This window comes from Sinocyclocheilus anshuiensis, unplaced genomic scaffold (genome assembly GCF_001515605.1).
Source record: "Sinocyclocheilus anshuiensis isolate Anshui unplaced genomic scaffold, SAMN03320099.WGS_v1.1 scaffold282, whole genome shotgun sequence".
NCBI classification, from domain to species: domain Eukaryota; kingdom Metazoa; phylum Chordata; class Actinopteri; order Cypriniformes; family Cyprinidae; genus Sinocyclocheilus; species Sinocyclocheilus anshuiensis.
In genome coordinates, this window is record NW_015544154.1 from 236,601 (window position 1) to 248,826 (window position 12,226).

Genomic DNA, 12,226 nt, shown 5'->3' on the forward strand with positions numbered 1-12,226 from the left:
TATATATATATATATATATATATATAAGTTGGAAATGGAAAACACATCCTCAAATCTCCTAAGATGCACTATGAAAAAATGATTAATGACAAATGCAGTACCTATGAACAAATGATTAATGACAAATGCAGTACCTGAGCAGTTTAGAGACTGGGCCAGCTCAGTTGCCATAACCTGAATGATGAGGCCAATCCTCAGCCGAAACATCTCACTGAACAAACTGGGCTGTGTTCTGATGATCATTGCTAGGTACACTATGATCTCCTAACACATACACAACAACAAATAAATATTTTGAACACAAAAAAGATCTCACACAAATTAAAAGATAAAAAAATATTTTATAAGCAAGGCCTGAATGGAATTTCTCAGAAAGCTTTATATAATATAATTTGAGATGTTTATGAAGTATTTTGGCTGATTTGGTCATTCTTTGCACTATCGATATGAACATATTGTTCTTATAAGTTTATATTCACTACTGTTCATAAGTTTAGGTTTGTTATGATTGTTTTATGTTTTTGAAAGAAGTCTCTTACACTCACCCAGGCTGCATTTATTTGATAAAAAATTCAGTAAAAACAGCAATACTGTGAAATATTATAACAATTTAAAATAACTGTTTTCTATTTTTATATATTTTTGAGAAGTAATTTATTCCTGTGATAGCTAAGCTAAATTTTCAACAGTCACTACTACAGTCTTCAATGTCACATGATCCTTCAGAAATCATTCTAATTAGCTGATTTGGACAAGAAACGTTTATTATTATTATCAATGATAAAAAAAGATGTGCTGCATAATATTTTTGTGAAAACCATGATGCATTTCTATGAAGTAGAAATCTTTTGTAAGAACATATGTGACCCTGGAGCACAAAACCAGTCTTAAGTCGCTGGGGTATATTTGTAGCAATAGCCAAAAATACATTGTATGGGTCAAAATTATAGATTTTTCTTTTATGCCAAAAATCATTAGGATATTAAGTAAAGATCATGTTCCATGAAGATATTTTGTAAATTTCCTACCATAAATATCAAAACTTCATTTTTGATTAGTAATATGCATTGCTACGAACTTCATTTGGACAACTTTAAAGGTGATTTTCTCAGTATTTTGATTGTTTTACACCCTCAGATTCCAGATTTTCAAATAGTTGTATCTCGGCCAAATATTGTCCTATCCAAACAAACTATACATCAATGGAACGCTTATTAATTCACCTTTCAGATTATGTATAAATCTCAATTTCAAAAAATTGACCCTTATGACTGGTTTTGTGGTCCAGGGTCACATATAAGATGTCTTTACTGTCGCTTCCGATCAATATAATGCATGCTTGCTGAATAAAACTGTTAATTTGTTAAAAGAATAGTTTTACTGACCCCAAACTTTTGAACAGTAGTGTAAAATCATTGTATGTTTTCAAGTAACCTGTGTGAGGATTGCAACAGTAATGTTGTTCTCGCTGGCTTGATCAATAAGTAAGGCCAGCTGGTCAGGAGGCAAAGGCCTGCAGGGAAACATCCAGATCATCCACATGCTAACAATATAGTGCATCATTTTGGTGTCACCTGAACTGTGAATGACAATGAAAACTCACGCAGTAATGGTCTTCTCTCTGGGCTCCGGCGGTAAACCGACTGTCAAGTGCTTTTGATGGGCCAGCAAATCTGAGCAGGCCTACAAACAAGACCATCAGGCAAAATACAGAATAATTCATGAAGCACATACAATATAAACGCATCCTGTGAATTGAGAGCGCCGATCTAACCGGAAGAGCATATGTAACATTTCTTGGATGAGAGGAATGCAAATAGCAGCCAGTCTTATAGTTTCTTTTTCCACAAGCTTGCATTTAGATCTTTACCCAGTCTAGTTCCTCCACTTTCTTGCGGAGCACGCCCGAAATCATACGGATGAGATCCCAGCAACGCAGATCTCCTGCCTTCTCATAGAGCTCCACCAGCAAACTCTTGACAGTGGTGCCTTCCCCATGCAGCTGAGTGTCCCAGTCCATTCCCCTGTCAGAACACACATTAGATTCAATAGAAAACAAAACAACTATATCGACAACTCGTATAACTCTGATTCAAACATGGTAAGGGACTTTTACTTGTCTTTGAAAAGGATGCAGAGGATGTCCGCCTGGTCATGAAGGCTCTGAGTCTCTTTAAGCACCTGGACTAAACCACTGTAGTCAATGCCACCATGAGTGTCCAGTGGCAGGTTACACTCAGAGGACAAGAGCTCCTCTGGACTCTACAGAGATCAATGAAACATCAAAGAGTTTCCTGTCATCTCAGTTTTGCATTATTAAAAGATCCTTTGTGTGTGTGCATATACACACATGACTCGTGAGTGGTCCCTTGAAATCTTTTAGATTAAGCGCAGGCTGAGGGGAGTGGAAAAGCTTACTGGGAAGATACATGTGCACATCTGAAAAATAGACAAAGAACAGAAAAAGACAGGGCAAAAATTAATGGAAATGTATACAGACAAATAGTGTACTCTTTGCTTTGTTAGACAGATGTCTAATTGATTTAATTGACTGGTTGTTATTAAACTACAGTTGTAGTTTGATAGTTCACCCAAAAATGAAAATTCTGTCATCATTTACTCGCCCTCATGTTGTTTTAAACCTGTACTACTTTTTTTCCTCTGTGAACATAAGAAGATATTGTGGAAGACAAGACGACATTAAGAAATATATTGTTTTTTGTCCATATAACAGGGTTTGAACATATTTTTACCAATGAATTTCCATGACTTTTCCCTGACGTTTCCATGACATTTGAGACAATATTCATGACCCAATGTTCCATTATTTTACAAGTATACATGTAAAATAAGAATACAAATCTCTGTTCAAATTTATCATTAATGACTATTAATGCTGTGTTTGCTTTCTATTTATTTTAATAATAAGTACAAGCTGTGACTATGCCAGACGTTACTCCACGCAGAGAATATATCACATCACTGAATATTGTTCAACCAATATTATCAATTAGACTCAGCATTTCATTTTGAAAACTGTTTAGGTATAACAGTAGTAGGCTATTCAAGTACAGAAATATACAAAAATTGAATAAACTGTAAATTAAAAACAGATTAATCCTTAAAATTAGTTACAAAAGTGATTCAGTCAAGAGTAGTACTGCCCACACTCAGCCCACAGTGTGGACATACTGTGGGCATGTTATGGGCCCACTCTGCTTTGAGTGGGCCAGCCCACACTTTGGGCTGTCCCACTAGGGCCCCACACGTGCCCCGCATTTCACGTCAATATTAGGGCCCACAGAGGACTGCCCGTGTGGGCTAGATTTTCTGCCCACAGTGGGCCCACACGGCACGGGCCCCAAAGGGGCATGTTTGCTGGGGTAGTGATTGTCTCTTTGTCTTTTGTTGTTTGATTAACATTAATGACAGGCAGCACAGCTTTATTAGGCTGCTGACACAAGACCGAATACACGGATCCAATATACTGATACACATGCGTTTTCTTTCTCAACTGTTTACATTCACTTAAGACAAAACCGACTGCGTTTACGAGGATACTCGCCAGGACGGGCATTTTGACATCATTTTGTGTGTATTTGGCTGCTTAAGCTCATTAATCTGTGAAAAATAACTCAATTTGGTACTCGCGAGGTGTTTGCGAAGCGGCTTTATGTCCACACACTTTGGATGTGACTGTGGGCCCACAGAAAACAGTCTCTGGAGCGTGCGAGTACCGAATGGTTTAAAAAGACTTAGAAAGACTTAAAAGATGTGCAAATGATACACTTTTGTGACAATGCAACAGTGACCCAATTATACAACTGTCCCGAAACACGAGCGAAAGTCTTGTATTGCAGCGTGCAGCAGCTCTTTTATAGTGCAGACGAGATGCGCTGATGTGAAGCCATTTTGAGAGAGTGAGAGAGAGAGAAGGCGGGGTACAGCTAAATCACTTGCTGTTTTCAAATGACTGATTTGATCTGATATTCTGTGTGGATTTATTAACTCATCTAACCTACATGCTATATTGAGTAAATGTTTATGGGAATGTACCACATTATAAACACGAAACCTGTGGGAATGAGTAAAACTATGCAATGGCTATATGCGCAATCCCGCACTGAAATTCAGGACTTGATTAAACATAAATTATACAGAGATTTGTGAAATAAATTTCCATGACTTTTCCAAAACTTTCTGGGGTTTTTTCCCAAAATGTTCCAGGCATGGAAATTGCTGTTTTCAAATTCCAAGACTTTTCCAGGTTTTTCATGACCATAAAAACCCTATGGAAGTCAATGGTAATAAAAAAAATTATATTTTCTTTTGTGACACCGGGGCTGAGTAAATGATGACAGAATTTGTCAATCATCAATCCCTTTAAGGTTAAACTGCTAGTCTGTCGCTTGAGGTATTCGGCCAATCACAACGCACTGGATAGCTGGCCAATCACAGCACACCTCGCTTTTTCAGACCGATGAGCTTTGTAAAAATCGATGTGTTTCAAAAAGGCGGGGCATAGAGGAGAAACAATAATGTACAGTATGTGGAAAATAATGTGTTTTTTGAACCTTAACTGCAGAAACACATTTCATTACACCAAATACACAAAATAATGTTTTTAGCAACATCATATGACCCCTTTAATGATTAGTTGTTGCATCCCTAAAAATTACCCTTCAACAAGTAAGATTTCAGTTTGAGTACAGCAGTAGTTGATATTAGTTCAGCTCACTGTGGATTTGAAGCTCCTTGGCTTTGTTCATGAGAGACACCATCTCAAGTGTCTTAGTGGCTGCAGCCTTGAAGCGACTCAGCCCTTTTGCCTGTGCCTCGACTCTGAGCCCCCGCTGAGGCACCGCTGCAGTCAACAGCTGGTCTAGGTATTGTGATAGATCATCTGTATCTGAGAAAGAAAGGGTTAGGAGTCAGGATTAGAAAGAAAGTGACATGAGAAAAAGACAGGTTGTAGGGTTGGAGGCAACGATGAGCAGCAAGACATTAAAGAAAAAAGTTTGCAATGCACCAAACTAATGTGTTTATGTAACATTATAGCCTTCAGTTCAAGTGTAAATGCACTCCTTGGAGAATAATTCAAGCTTGATTACCCAGACTACTCATTTATAAAAGGCTTTAACCCCTAACCAATCATTAAATTTCATTCCTTACAGGAAATGCCACAGAACCTTGAATAAAATGCATGAATCTTGAGCAACATGATGCTGTTTTCACACTTCAGGTGCTCATTGCAAATGATCAACATAAAAATCAACATGGTAACACATCTTGCAATGATGGTAGAGAAAAAAGGCTGAGAAGCCAAAGTAAACCAGAAGAGTCAAAGGTCAGAGATGTGTAAATGTTTCCTCCAGCAAATTCTTCATTATAAGAACTGTTTAGTTCATTAAAACCCATTACACTAGCTCTCCCTAAAGATTGGACTCAAGATCAAAATGAATAAAATGTGGGACCTTTTACGCTAAAAATGTAGTCTAGACCTAAAAGCAATGTAAAATGACTTCATCTCCAAAATGACCAACATCAGTATTTGACCATTTCAGAAGTCATCGTCAAACAAAATCTCTTTATCAGGATATTATTTCCCCTTACCATCATTGAAGCTCAGGTCATGCACAGCACCTCTAAAGTAGCCGTCCTCAACATCATCATCTTCATCCAAGCCCCTATTGGAGCGTGTCTTACCACTATCAAGGAAGCTCAGATGAGCACAACAAGACGTGGTCAGGAACTCAGATAACTTGCCCGTCTGGATCCTAGGAAATTGAGAGCAGCAAGCAAGTAAGCTGAAACTGCCCTTGAATATGTATTGTTGATGACATTATATTTATTTATAGCCTCATTGTCTGACCTTGCCCCTCCAAAATAGCCATCCTGTAGCTTCTTAAGGGTAGCCAGCACAGCAGGGTCCAAGTCTGTGTGTTCATTGTCTAAGAAAAAAAGCACAAAAAATTGGGGGGAAAAACTACACACTTATTCACGTTTAAATGTTTTTTAGATGACTCCACATTATCAGGGATGCAAATTTTCACTCACTAAGCATGGTCTGGGAAATGGGAAAGGTGACGGTAGGACGGCCAGTCATCCTCCAGCGAGAAGATAGGTAAGACAGGTCAGTGCGCAACATTTCCACAATCATCTTGTTGTCCAGGGCCAGATAGAACTGCTGGTGATCTATGAACTACCGGGGAGTAACAAAAGAGAGAAAAAATTAAAAAACGATGAAAAACATTTGCCATTTAGCATATATTTTAAAAGCTGTGACCATCTTTCTGTGGCTTTAGCCTCACCAACTCAACCAAACAAGTTTTATTTAACTTCTGCTGAATGATAATCAGTGGCTCTCTAAGTCCGCATAAGGCTCAAACATGCCTACTTTAGCACATTATGAAGAACCTGAGGTGTGAAGCTAAAGATGGTGTTGCGGACGATGTACAGCTTGGAGGTTCCCAACACTCCAATCCTACGGTAAGGTCTGCCGGTCAGCCCCAGTCTCTCATTACGCCCTTAGAGAAAAATAAACACACGCATGCACCCTAAATACATTAAATAAACACTGAAACATTTTTTTAAATGGTGTAGGATTTTCTCTGAAACAATTTTCAATTTTCACTCACAAAAACTGAATAGTATTTTATTGTAAAATATACTCCAGTAATGTGTTTCGTTTTCCTTTGAAAATTTGGAAAAATTTTAACAGCACTGAGTTTAAAAAAATAATAGCACGTTTTGTATTTCTTCATACCAGTGTCAAGTGAGACCTTACAGTGTACCACTTCCTACCTAGTCTAGCATAAATATGGCTGAGAACTCGAGATGGTTGCACTCTGATGGGGTGGATGTCTGCCACTGTCTCCACATCAATCCCATTCTTCTGCAGGAGTGCCTTAATATCCTCATTCTCAGCAAGGATGGACACTTATCAGAACAAAAAAAACAAACATCAGGGTAAATTTCAACCATGCAATGCATCACACGTGCCATAAAGAATTGAGTGCAACTGGTTGAAAAATATTAAAACATACCTTGTACAACAACATCTGGTTTAGGGATGGTAGAGAACCTGCGGTTTAGAGGGTCTACTTCTCCAGGAGCCAAAAAACCCTGAAATGGAAAGGAGAAATTTGAGGTGTATGCCATACTTTCTCAAATATAACTTGGTACAAAGCTTTCAAAGAACTATAGCAAAGATATTACTTTTAACCTCTCACCTCTGCCAAAAGGTTGCCCAGGACATAAAGGGACTGTCCCCACTTCAGAGGGCACTTTCCCATTGGGATCCTCTCCACCGTGTGTGGATTAACATACTCTTCATCCACCTGAAATAATAATAATAAAAATATGTTATCAAAAGTATATAAAAAAAAAACAATTTCATCTAAATTAAATCTGAATTCTCATTAATCCAGTGATATTTAATTGCTATACAGATCAGATAAAAAAAAAAAAAACAGTTTAGTTAGTTAGGAAGCGATTTCTCACCTTATCTGGAGGAACACTATAGAGTTCAGGCAGCAGCCGTACCCCATCTTTTTGTTTGATCATGATACCTTCCAGAGCTTCTCGATACTCCTGAACCTGAGAGGACAGAAACATGAAAATACAGCCTGCCTGTATCTGCTGCACAACCTTTTTTTTTAACCTCTAGAAAGTCTCTCTCAAGCATTGTCTTTTCACTATTCTTATCTTTACACTTTGTCTTTTGTCTCTACACTAGCAGCCAGAAGATACCACTACACTTAAGGCTGAAATAAACTACATGACTTTTACAATCTGAACACATTTTAAAACACTAGGCATCCTGTACCTGAATATTGTATATTGTTACAAAACTATATACAAACTGTATATATTGTTACAAAACTGGGCATCATACATAAAACTCATGCAGAAACATACACCTCATTGCTATGATACGCATCACAAATGAAAACAATGTGTGTTCTAAAATCAGCTCAAAATATCAAACATATTTTATATAATCTGACTGGATGGAATCATAGTCTGATGCTTAAAAAAAACAATCTGTGGAATCGGTCAACTTCAACTGACCATAATCTGCATAATATTTTGTGATATTAGTATTTTTAGCCACATACTGAAATTAAACTACATATGCAAAATATATAATGTAATAGGCTTGATAAGAAAATATCTAAAAAAGAATGTATGTATATGACAGAAGAGAACAGACCAGCAGTGCAGTAAGCATTCAATGCTTTGTGTGCTAATGATATTCTAGCTCTCTATTAACTTGGTTTTAAACATGTAGGGTACAAATTTCCTTAAAGGGGTCATATGATGCTTTTTTAAAGATCATTATTTTGTGTATTTGGTGTAACAGAATATGTTGACATGCTTTAATGTTCAAAAAACACATTATTTTTCAAATACTGTACATTATTGTAGGTCCTATATGCCCCGCCTCTCTCAAACGCTTCGTTTTCTACAAAGTCCCTGCTTCCGACAAGCGCAGTCTGCTCTGATTGGCCAGCTGACCCAGTGCATTGTGATTGGCCGAACACCGCAAGCACTCGTCAGAAATGTAACGCCCCTTACCATAATCGCGAGCTTCAGCTTTCAAAATAAATGTAAAGACAGAGCCCGAAAGGGGAACAGAGTCGCGTGACAGACACAGTGATGAAGCTGGTATGTGTTTGCAGTACACAAGCCACGGTTAAGACAGCTGACTCCACTGTGATAATGTGACCCTCTCTCTCTCTCTCGCGCACACACACACACACACACACGATGCGCAAAACTCCGCATTTGAACAGTCAATAGCAAATACTAAAACTAATAACAAAACAGTAGCTGATTCAGAAGCGCCAGATTGTCATAGCAAAGTCAGAATTACCTCCTCTCCTAGGTTCACGAAACGGTCGTCCAACTCCAAAGAGAAAGGAAAACTTGAAATCGCATATGACCCCTTTAAATCGTCATCATATTTATTCAAATTTACATCATATTGTCTCATATTTCCAAAACACTCATATTTCCAGAATGAGACTGGTTAAACAGAAATTCTGAATGGTTTTACCTGCTCTGGACTGTTGATAAAGATGCCATCCAATATCAGGTAGGTCCAGAAAAGTGGCCACTCACATTCAATGTTTTCAAAAAGCTTCAGCTCAGCAGATTCATAGTACAGCCTGTTGGGGTCCTATTGGGAAAAGAGGTCAAGTATTTAAAAAAATATATGATCAATTTAGTTTATTACAGACATAATTACACATTTAACAGGTATAGTACACATCCACATATTTCTGTAATAATCCTTAATACTAGATGTAAAACTATATGTATTTGTTTCTACACATTCTAAAGTATTTGTATAATTAAAAAAATATCCAATACAATTAATGTATAGCCCAATGTGTCTGTGTATTGGATATACTGACCTCTTTAGGAGTTTTGTGGCCATCTCTAAGAAAACGACAACAGCCATATCTTCCCTACAGACAAAAAGGGATTCATGTAACAAATATAAACCACCATAGAGTGAGAGACAGCCAGCTGTTAAACAAGTTCCTCATGTCCGAGATCAAGTTCTGACCTGGAGCTTGGAGATGATTTCCTCCTTGGTGATATTGACTAACTCCATGTCTTCCACAGCAAAGGCTGGATATGAAATGATGGACAGGAGGCCAGCATCCACCTCTTTAGACATTGAAGCTCTGGGCAACATAGAGCTCAGAATAGACTGAGAGAAATATGTGGCAGTAAGGAGATGATAATTGTTTAAAAAAAAAAATTCTAGTAAGGTGATGGTGAAAAAAAGTGCCTAAAAAATTCAGAGCACTAGAACCACTATAGCCTCACCTGGCAGTGCTGGATATCATCTGCTAAAACATGAACCACAGAGTCAGGTCCCCCTTTGGCTCCAAATAGATTCAAGTCATCTAGGGCTTCAAGTGCTGCCTGCAGTAACAAAGGGTCCATTCAGGGGCTTAGACAGAGTTTTGTCCTCACAATGTCACAACAAAGCCAATATTCATTCAATGTGCACTGAAATCCAGGGCCACAGACAACAAATTCAGCTACCACAATTTAATTTTTACAGATTTTCTAAATTCAAACCAGTACATTGTATTAAAACAAGGTTAAGGGCTAGTTCCCTAACTTTAGAATGGTACTCAAGTCTTCTCGGACAGAAAAAGAACCAGAACCCTTCTGCTCTGAGCAAAGCGTCACAATCGGAACAAAAAGAAATGACACAAGCTGACAGGGAAAGCTGGGAAGGAACACTAATACCACAGAGTTCATGTTGAGGTTACATTGGGTCACGTTAATATGCGGTGTTCATGAGTGCACGGCATGAACAATCCACTCCCCATCATGCCAGTCTGAGAATTCTCAGCTGCTCAGAAGAGGACTGACTGTCTATTTTGTTTCATCACACTCACTTTAGCCATCCCTATTGAGCTGGCATTGAGTTCAGGGATCCCCTGATTGGTTTTGTCTCCTCTCTCCCACATCCCATAGTCCTGAACAATCACAGGAGAAAATGCCAGTTACAGAGAGTGGCTCTTTAATAACAATTGCAGACTAAAATGAGAAAAACATACAAACATATACAAATACATAAGGCCTATATGATCGATACTGAGAGACTTACAGCCACTTTGTATGCAGATTCGGTGTAAAACAGCAGATTTTGGACCACATCCACCTCGTCCTGAGTGTACACAATGTGCAGCCCTAAAAGGACACAAGACATGGCAAAGGATATGTGGGAGAAGATCTACTAATGCTAGGCTCAGTACACAAAGTATCCAATCAGATTCCAGGATTTCTGAACAAACGTTTTATTGGTTTGGAATGACAGAATTCTTCAACCACTGCAAAAATAATAATAATAATAATAAACATTTTGCACTTATTTGAACACTCTTATAATTAGAGCTCACGACCGGTCACAAACTACAACCGCTATCTTTATCATTTATTACTTGTGCAGGCCTACTAAAGACTGTAAAATGTGGACAAAAAGAGATTCTACTGTTTTAGAGGAAAAGAAAGAACGCTTGTACACTTTTAGAGGAAGAACCGAGTACTCTTAAGAGTCTCAGGTGTCTTGATGTGTCTTAAGTCATGTTATGCAAGCTCTAAAGGGAGATCTGGAGTACCTGAGGCAGTCATCTGAGCCAGGAAGAGGAGATAGAGTGAGGTAGCGTCAAGCTGGAGATGCCCCCATTCCCTGTCACCCACCACAGTGGCACAGGTCTGAGTGTTGTACTTGGCGTGGAGGCTGTCCAAAGTGCTCTTACTGTATTTGAACTTCTCCACTTTGTCCATCTGCAGAGAAATGTGAGAGGACAAGAGATAGCACTACAGAGCACAAAAGAGCACTTCAGACAATATCTAATGGACAAAATGGTAATATGTGTTATGCACAATTGAACTGTGTATGAGACTGATAGATTGCATAACCATGTATGTGCATTTGTATATTTGTGTGTACAACTTTATGTACACTACAGTTCAGTAGTTTGTGGCATGTAAGCTTTTTTGTAATTTTTCTGAAAGTCTCTTTATGCTCACCAAGGCTGCATTTATTTGATAAAAAATACGAACAGTAAAAACAGTAATATTGTGAAATAGGCTATTATTACAATTTAAAATAACCATTTTAGATTTTAATATACTTTCAAACATAATTTATTTCTGTGATGGCAAAGCTGTTTTTTCAGCAGCATTACTCTACAGTCGTGGCCAAAAGTTTTGGCAGTGACATAAATTTTGTGTTTTGCAAAGTTTGCTTTGCTTATTTTTCCACTAGTGTCTATGGTATACTGAAAAACAATGATAAACATATCATAAGGTTTAAAGGCCTTTATTGGCAAAAAAAATACAATGAGTATATATTTACAGTGTTGACCCTTGTTTTTATAACCTCTGCAATTCGCTCTGGCATGCTGGATATTAGCTTCTGGGCCAAATCCTGACTGATGGCGATCCATTATTGCCTTATTAGTTGTTAGTTATTAACAGTCGGGTTAAGTCTTGGCCTCACTGTGTGTGCAGATGCTCTCACACTAACCTGCTGCCATTCCTGAGCAAGCTCTGCACTGCTGGCGACACGATTCTGTAGCTGACTCCTCAGGAGGAGACGGTCCTGGCGCTTGCTGAACTCTCTGGGACGTCCTGAAGACTTCTTCACTGCAGTCGAACCTCTCTCCTTGAAGTTCTTGATGATCCGGTA

At 38.3% G+C, this 12,226-nt stretch overlaps 1 protein-coding gene across 4 annotated transcripts in view; it reads right to left on the reverse strand.

Moving 5' to 3' along the window:
- The window catches only part of LOC107695329 (phosphorylase b kinase regulatory subunit alpha, skeletal muscle isoform-like), a 20,287-nt gene that overhangs the window by 4,630 nt on the left and 3,431 nt on the right, over positions 1-12,226 (reverse strand). For all 4 annotated transcript variants that reach the window (XM_016495191.1, XM_016495188.1, XM_016495189.1 and 1 more), the window contains exons 5-26: positions 11,151-11,319; positions 10,640-10,722; positions 10,428-10,508; positions 9,844-9,942; positions 9,578-9,724; positions 9,423-9,476; positions 9,062-9,184; positions 7,504-7,599; positions 7,233-7,340; positions 7,047-7,125; positions 6,805-6,939; positions 6,418-6,527; positions 6,058-6,202; positions 5,873-5,951; positions 5,614-5,777; positions 4,739-4,909; positions 2,351-2,439; positions 2,117-2,262; positions 1,871-2,024; positions 1,604-1,683; positions 1,435-1,513; positions 135-264 (exon numbers count right to left, since the gene is read on the reverse strand). In XM_016495191.1, coding sequence (XP_016350677.1) covers positions 135-264; positions 1,435-1,513; positions 1,604-1,683; positions 1,871-2,024; positions 2,117-2,262; positions 2,351-2,439; positions 4,739-4,909; positions 5,614-5,777; positions 5,873-5,951; positions 6,058-6,202; positions 6,418-6,527; positions 6,805-6,939; positions 7,047-7,125; positions 7,233-7,340; positions 7,504-7,599; positions 9,062-9,184; positions 9,423-9,476; positions 9,578-9,724; positions 9,844-9,942; positions 10,428-10,508; positions 10,640-10,722; positions 11,151-11,319 — 2,521 coding nt within the window. The remainder of the gene's footprint in view (positions 1-134; positions 265-1,434; positions 1,514-1,603; positions 1,684-1,870; positions 2,025-2,116; positions 2,263-2,350; positions 2,440-4,738; positions 4,910-5,613; positions 5,778-5,872; positions 5,952-6,057; positions 6,203-6,417; positions 6,528-6,804; positions 6,940-7,046; positions 7,126-7,232; positions 7,341-7,503; positions 7,600-9,061; positions 9,185-9,422; positions 9,477-9,577; positions 9,725-9,843; positions 9,943-10,427; positions 10,509-10,639; positions 10,723-11,150; positions 11,320-12,226) is intronic.